Source organism: Nematolebias whitei, chromosome 21 (genome assembly GCF_014905685.2).
Source record: "Nematolebias whitei isolate Nwh7 chromosome 21, NemWhi1, whole genome shotgun sequence".
Taxonomy (NCBI): Eukaryota; Metazoa; Chordata; class Actinopteri; order Cyprinodontiformes; family Rivulidae; genus Nematolebias; species Nematolebias whitei.
The window spans coordinates 9,947,337-9,955,209 of NC_056518.1; the positions used below are offsets into that span (position 1 = coordinate 9,947,337).

Sequence of the window (7,873 nt, forward strand, 5' to 3'; positions counted from 1 at the left end):
CAGTTATTTATTATAACTTATTTATTATAACTGTTATTTAATATAACTGTTATTTAATATAACTGTTATTTATTATAACTGTTATTTAATATAACAGTTATTTAATATAAGTTATTTAATATAACTGTTATTTATTATAACTGTTATTATAATTTATTTAATATAACTGTTATTTAATATAACAGTTATTTATTATAACTTATTTATTATAACTGTTATTTAATATAACACTTATTTATTATAACTAATTTATTATAACTGTTATTTATTATAACTGTTATTTATAACTGTTAGTGCAGAAACACTGTGGAGTGCAGCCACATGGAGTGAGCATGTGCAGCGTCACACTGGAGCGTTTCACTCCTCTGTGAGGGGTTCCTCTGAAAATCTCCACTCTGACCTGGATTCAGAACCTTCAGTTTCAGAGAATGAGGCTGTTGTCTGTAAATGAACGAATGCTTCACGTCGTGTAAACGGAGCCTCAGACCAGCTGCCCTGTCTGTCAGTCAAGAGACTAATTTCATAGATGGATGATCGGCTGACATTATTTTTTAACGCCATACCATCTACCCATAACACCTTTGTGATCAACCGGTCGATCACGACTGACGCTGGGCACCCTTGATCTAAAGGCAGTTCACTTCAGGGGCTGCCTTGGAAAACATCTGATCTCAGAACAGCTCCTTTGTCCTCCAACAAAGATATTTTTAATCCTGCCGTTTTTAGTAAAAAAAATTTAGTCCTTTTTTAAGTCCATGTTTTATTCTCTCTAGATGCTTTATATTGTAGCACTTTGAGATTGCAAAATGTAAAGTACAGTATAAATTGAATAAATTATCATTAACGTCGGTCAGCAAACAAGCAAAGGGAATTGAACCTCCTACTGCAGGACAGTCCACATCAGCATTTTGTCCCTCCAGTAGTGTTACATACGACAGAGTGAGAAATGATGGTGTATTCAAAAGGAAATGCTTTAATAAAAGGAATCAAATACAGTGCTTTGGATGGCAGTTAGAATCCATTACAGGCATGGGTTATTGCACAGCTCTAAGGACAAACAAACACTTTCCTGGACGTTATCTCAAAGTTAGAACCAGTGTGACCAGTTTAACATTTCATTTTAGTCATTTAGTTACTTTTAATGCACATCTTTTTAAGACCACTTGTCTGGCGACACATGGACTCGAGCCAAATGTCGCCTCTTTATAAACGTGACTGTTTTTACAAAGAGACGAGACATCTGAGCCTAACTGCTGTCATCAACGATGGCTTCAATCTGGTGAAAAGAAAAAAAAACTACACGCATGTAACAGCAGACGATTCCCTGATGTTTGTGATGCCTTCACTAAGAAAAATATACTGTCACTGGTCTAAAAAGCTGTACATTAAATGCTCCGATAGTCAAAGATACACTAAAGTCAGAAAAATTTCTGTAATGCTTTTTCAGTTAACTTGCTAATTTGCTAAGCAAGTGGAAACACATTCATAAATCTGTGCTTGAATCAAAAGAACTGCCAGAATGGGAGAAAAAAGAAAAAGTGCAAAATTCATGTACATTTATGAAACGCATCCAAGTCGCACAAAGTCAGAAACATGTCTGCAACAGTCGCACACACTTGCACTGAACGGATGAAAATGCAGAGGCAACAGTGAAACTGGACGTTTTCTGGATCAATGTAACATGCTGAGCAAAAGAAAATAATTAGACAAAAATAAATCAACAAAGGGCTGCTTTCCTTTTAGTTTCAGTGCAACTCGTCGCTGGTGGACGTGCAACATCCACCAGATTAAATACATTTTAAATATCTTATATTACTTTGCCTTTTTTTGTGTGTCCCAGCTTCAGTATCACTTCTGGTCAGGTCAGCTCTTCAAGGCAGCCTGGTTTTGTGAGTTGGCATTAAAAAGAAAACATTTAGGAACCGACTCCATTCGGGAGTGGACCCAATCGCAACAGCCCTTTGGTGGTACAACGTGAGCTGTAGCAGACATGGCAACTCATTTAAATAAGCTCTTTAAAAATGGGATCAAATAAATCTGCATAAATTAAACGAGTCAAACCTGCTGCGTGTAAACCAGCGAGCATTAAGGAGGACTCTCAGGTTGTTCATTCATTACGAGGATTGTAAAAACGAGGGGGTTCAGATGTGTGTTGGCACTCTGCACTGTTTTTATAGTTCCAGTATTTATCAGCTGTCAACTCAGAGCATGCACGGTGCAGAAGCTGTTTATTCCCTGCTAAATTATAACAGGGACATGTAACTAATAAAAGCTCATTTCACCCCGTATGCTCGAATAACCTGGAGATGTTTTCTTGCTTTAAAAATTGATTTGATTCTTAATCCTGTTCCTGTGTTTCGTCTGCTGTCACGTAAACAAACGTGTTAAATGACTGAACCCGCAGGTCGTCTTAGAAATAAAGAAACCGGTTTTTCACAAAAATATTCAGATTTGCTCAAAGAAAAATCAGGGCAAATCAGCCAGAATAAAGAGCAACATCATACAACGCATTATAAACAGAATATTTTAAAAATCTTTTCTCTCCTGTCAATTAAGTTTTTTTAAACACTATTTATAAGCAGTAGGATTGCAAAAGCAGCGAGATACAATAATGTTATTTGGCCACAAGTTTGAATCCTATTTTCCCCCTTTCTTTTTTTTAAATTTTACAATATAGTTTAGATGAATAAACTCTAAGAAAATAATCTGTTTCTTGTTTTAGTGCATTGATCCGTGTGTCATGATACAATCCACATGACTGTGCGGCTCTAAGTGTAACCTGGACCCTCGTGAGGGTATTTAGCTATAACTACTGCAAGACATATCGTTCTCAAAAACAGTGATGACATTTTCCTTGAACTAAACAGCTTGAAACGTCACGTGACATACAAAATAAATAAATAAACATGCTTTCTTCACGTTTCATTTGGTTTATACCGATCTCAAAACCGTGGGAAGCTTTAAACATCCTTTCCTCCTTATATTGCCATTTGGTTATTAAAGGGATTGTGCCCTTTTTTTTTTTTTGACTGTGAAAAAAAACTTGATTTGTATATTTCATACAAGTAACATTTTATGCAGATTTTAAAAAGGCATTTCAAGTTAGCATTAGCATTTTCACACGAAGTAACTAAATGTTCTCGTATGCGTGAAGTTTTTTCAAAACGTTGCATTTTTCTCTTCGTGTAGAGAAAAAAGATGGAGATTGAAACGGATGCAACGGAGTCAAAGGTCACGTGGCTCCAGACTGGATGTGAGTGAGAGCGGCTGGATTATTTCATGAACACCTCACCCACAACAGGAAGTTTTTAATTCATTGCTTCTACTGACGTCGTCATACTGGCTCTTAACGTGTGCAAATGGACACAAAATGAAAACGTGAAAAGACAAAAAAAAAAAAAAAAAAGACATTCTAATTTTTTTTTTTTACTTATTTTTGTAATAATTCCCAAAAGGTGAAACAGCTGGATCATCAAGAAAAAGTCTTCAGTTGAAGAAGTTTGCAAGGATGAAAAATGAATAAACAACGTGACTGTTTGGAGTTTTGTCCAGATGTGACCTGGTGTGTCACGTCACACCTGTCAGGAGTCTGTGTGTGTGTGTGTGTGTGTGTGTGTGATGCAACCAGTGTGCTGCCTCAGTCTGGTTCTGGAGCGTCTTCAGTGGGGGCGCAGGGTATCGACTTCTGTTTGTATATGAAGGTCAACAAGAACAGAGCTATGTCATGTGAGCACCAGTAGCTTGTGTGAGAGGTCACCGCCGACCAGTAGCGGCTCTCCACCAGACCCTCGCGAAGCTCGAAGTCGATACGCCTCTCCAGCTCCACTGCAAAATAACACCAAGTTACAATGCAGTCCTGCTGTTAAACGTACGACTATTTATTGTACAGCTGCAACTTACACGACTCAAGAGTGGGAGAAGTGGGCCGAGTCATCAGAGAGAGGCCGTAGGACGACTGGCTTTCTGAGTGCTTCTCCTCCTCTTCCTCAGCACTTGCTCCTCCCTCAAGGCCTAAAGACACTGAAGGCTGGCTGTTTGAGCGGGAAAAACGAGAGAAGAGGATGCCTCCGATCCCTTTTCCTATGCTTGCAGCTCCTGCAGATTAAAAGCATGGAAAGAAATTAAAGTAAGTTACTTTTTGTGTAGGACAAGAAACTAATAATGTGGTTAAATAATTTTATAATGCTTTGAAAACTGAGAAAAGGTTCAAAAACAGCAAGCACTAATTGCCACACGATGGCAGCATTGACTCAATATTGAGGGAAAACCTTTACTGCACGTTTTGTAGCTTGGAGTTATAACAAAGAGCAAGTTCATGCTCTAACAAAGTTACGTCAGGTCCTCTGGATGGATGTGAAGTGCCAGGTTTATGTCAGTGCGTTACCAAGTATGCTGGCCTTGCCCAGGCTGGTGATGGACTCTCCGTAGTGCTTGCGAGGGAGGACAGGAGAAGTGCTGGGGCTGGGAATGCTCTCAGTGTCTGAAGCCGGATCTTTGACTGGATTGAGGAAGGTCGGCCTGATCTCATCGTAGTGGGTGGGGTTAGTGGCACTGCACCTGATGAATGAAATAAATTCATTGTGTTCGGAGGACAAATACTAAGATATTATACTATGTTTACAAGAAAAAAACATGAAGTTCTCACCAGTGTATCTGAACAGGTGCAACATTGTTATAATGTCTGAGGATGAGAGGCTCCAGCCTGTACGCCTAAACATAGAGGAAGTGAAGAAATATCTTCAAGTACGAACAAGATAGTAAACATGCTACATTTTTATCTCACACTTCTGATTAGTTGCATGTTCTACAGAGCTCGCCTCACAGACGTCTCAACAAGAGAAATAAATCCTGCAACAACTGACGACTGCGTGTGACTGACCACGGGGTCTGTGGGGTGGAAGACATTAAAGAGCCGGCTGCAGATAGAAGTGGGCAAGATGTGGTCCTGATGGCAGCTGGCACACGGACGAATCCCTCTCAAGGCCAAGAAAACTGCCAGAGGAGAACCCATGCAGAAGAAGTTTTCAACCTTTGAGACAAAAGGTGCAACGATTAAAGGAAGCGTTTAGTATTCGTGTAGACAATGTTTGCTCAATGCTATAAACTAATGACAGAACTTCTAAGATCGTTTTTTTTTACATTTTCATTAGAAAATAAATCAGAAACAGCACAGCTCGTGGGCGTTCTAGCTATAAATCACCATTATTCAACCATTTGAATACTGTTGCAGTTATTCATATAAAATGTCTCAACATAGAACTTCTCACCTTGAATTTGAGAGCTTGAGGGGCTGACGGTTTAGAGGCTTCCAGTTTGACGAGCTGATTTTCCAGTTCTCTCATTCTGCCAAAACAAAAAACACATCACAGCGCTCTGCACTACAAGTCTAACTTTGTCTCTTGTCTCGATCACCAACGTATAAAATCCCAAAGAGTCACGGATCTGCAGGAACAAACTTCTACCTGATCCTTGTAAGCCTTAGCTCTTCTAAAAGTTGCCTCTCTTCATAAGACACCCAGCGTGTATCCTGCTCCTCCTCCACCGCACACAGCTCCTGCAGGCAGAAGCGCACGGGATCCCATCCTGTTATGATGTCATAGGCGATGACACAGCCAAGGGAGTGGGACACAATGGACACTTTGCCGCCCTTCTCCTCAAACCCAGGGTTCCGTGAACAGAAGAGGGAGTACAGTCTGTTCAGCTCCTCAGTGAGGCCCTTGGTTATCTATGGAAGAAAAGTGAAAACATTTTAGAGATGGGGAGGCTACTAGACGTGTTTTAATAACTTCTACAGTTGCACAAGTCTCACTTCATCCCGGTAAAGCGGACTGTTGTAGTACATGATGTCCATGGCACTGCTGTTGAGAAGGTCTCTTAGTCCTCTCACTTTGTCTGGTGTGATTGAGTCTACCGTATCTAAGAACAAAACAGACTGGATTTTAAAATCCGTTTATTAAACCAATTCCAATTTGTTAAGTAATAACTTCACGGTGTTCTGTTCTCTCAGCATTTTACACAGAACTGAAGCAAACCTCCATCTAGGGTGAGTTTGGAACGCCACTCCACAGGTAGGAACTCCACATGTTCATCGATGTGCTGAGCAAAGTGCTTCTCCTCCATCTTTCTGACTCCCTCCCTCAACCTAAGCAAACAGAATGGGAAAGAAAAAATTACATCACTGCGTAAAAACACTTACCTAGGTGTGTTTGGATTTATTTTGGTAAATTTAGAGACAATAGCGTTATAAAATGATGTGTAAAAATAACTGGTTCTATCTGAATGGGGTTAAATATTGGCTGATACGTCATCACTGCAGACTGACGTCCGGCTGTTTCGATTTCTTTGAGCTAAATGAAATAAATAAAACTAAAGAATGACTCCGTCTCATCTAGTTAACAGCTTCTCTTGTGTGGAACAAACACAATGGCGGACGCTGCTCCCTACCATCAATTGTTCTGTTTGAGATTCACTAAACACACAAAGAGAGGGAGGGTGACCTGGACAAACGTAAACCAAGAGGCTTTTGCAGAAAAGCTCTGAATGAGGAACCTGCTTGATTTCGATAAGACTGCCGTACATCCAAAGCGTCTGCTGGGAAAGTTAAAGGTTTAGTTCCACAGTTTTCTGTGCTGCAGCCACAACATGTTGATGTAAAAACATTACAGACACTCCCAGAACATTTGAGTTCTAAAACATAATGTCCCTGATCACAATTACCTTTTCCTCTGATGATGAAACTAACAGGCCCTTTAATTAATCAATGTTTAAAACAACAGACAAAACAAATATTAAATGAACTATCTGTGTGCATTAATCCACCTGAAGATGTGAGTCAGGTGCTACAGCCTGACTTGGTCTTCTTCACCTACTTTGCTTAGTCAGCTTAAACTGGGTCAGTGTTTAAAAACCAACTTTGGATCTCAGAGCCTCAGCTTGGGCTGAAGTAGTAGCATGAAGGTAAATACTGATAAACTGATCAGATTGTTGCACCATTAAGCACGCTGCGATCTATCAGAGAAAAGATAAAGCCATAATCATTTACTTTAACCAGATATCTGAGTAAATACATAAAACCTTTGATTGAAAAACAAAAAAAAACTCAATAGGTCGACTGGAGAGGCATTGTAGCGGAGTCATAAGTATACTTTGGAATCATAGTCTCATTTAAAAACAGGGTGAGGAGGACATTTACTGTATCCTACAGGCCTTGTTGCTAAGCAGTTTTTGGACAAGACACTGAACAAATGTCAAAGAGCAACAATGAAAATGAGTAGACGGCTGCCTCCCAAACAAAAATAGTCAATAGTCTCCAACATTCTGCTGTCATTAGCACCTCTTTAAATGTGAATTCCAATAATTAGCTACTGTGGTGATGGTTATGATGCCAAATAAAAATTCTTTATGGAAAAACAATGACCTGCCAAACAAGTAGATGCTGATCAGAAACGCATTTAACAAGTTCAGTCAAGAAACCAGTAAAAATACAATAAAGGAAACAATCTACAGTAGTCCCTCGCTACTTCGCGGTTCATTTATCGGACTCGCTCTATCACGGCTTTTCAAAACACGATTGGACATGACACACAATCGGCTGATTGATGGATGAGCCGCACGATCGGCATGGGATTTTTATTTAAAATAAATTATTTTAAATTATTTAGCATGTGCTGCCCAGCCCTTACCGCTGCAGGATAAACTTCCTGCTGCAGCTGATCAGCTGTTCACCATGCAGAGTGGAGAAGTGGGCGTGGCCAAGAGCGCTTGCAGGTGGCAAAGAGCAGAAGAGGCAGGAAACTGAAATCATGACATTCTATGTCTTTTAGAGCGTTTAGAAACATTGTTTAGGATGTTGCAAGAGTGTGGGAAGGGTTTA

At 39.8% G+C, this 7,873-nt stretch overlaps 1 protein-coding gene across 1 annotated transcript in view; it reads right to left on the reverse strand.

Annotated features, from left to right (window-relative positions):
• Nucleotides 1-3,593: 3,593 nt before the first annotated feature.
• ddhd1a (DDHD domain containing 1a) overlaps nucleotides 3,594-7,873 on the reverse strand; it is a 24,844-nt gene continuing 20,564 nt past the window's right edge. The window contains exons 5-13 of the mRNA XM_037695310.1: nucleotides 6,033-6,142; nucleotides 5,810-5,916; nucleotides 5,463-5,725; nucleotides 5,268-5,343; nucleotides 4,880-5,029; nucleotides 4,646-4,710; nucleotides 4,385-4,557; nucleotides 3,901-4,095; nucleotides 3,594-3,825 (exon numbers count right to left, since the gene is read on the reverse strand). Coding sequence (XP_037551238.1) covers nucleotides 3,638-3,825; nucleotides 3,901-4,095; nucleotides 4,385-4,557; nucleotides 4,646-4,710; nucleotides 4,880-5,029; nucleotides 5,268-5,343; nucleotides 5,463-5,725; nucleotides 5,810-5,916; nucleotides 6,033-6,142 — 1,327 coding nt within the window. The 3' untranslated portion in view covers nucleotides 3,594-3,637. The remainder of the gene's footprint in view (nucleotides 3,826-3,900; nucleotides 4,096-4,384; nucleotides 4,558-4,645; nucleotides 4,711-4,879; nucleotides 5,030-5,267; nucleotides 5,344-5,462; nucleotides 5,726-5,809; nucleotides 5,917-6,032; nucleotides 6,143-7,873) is intronic.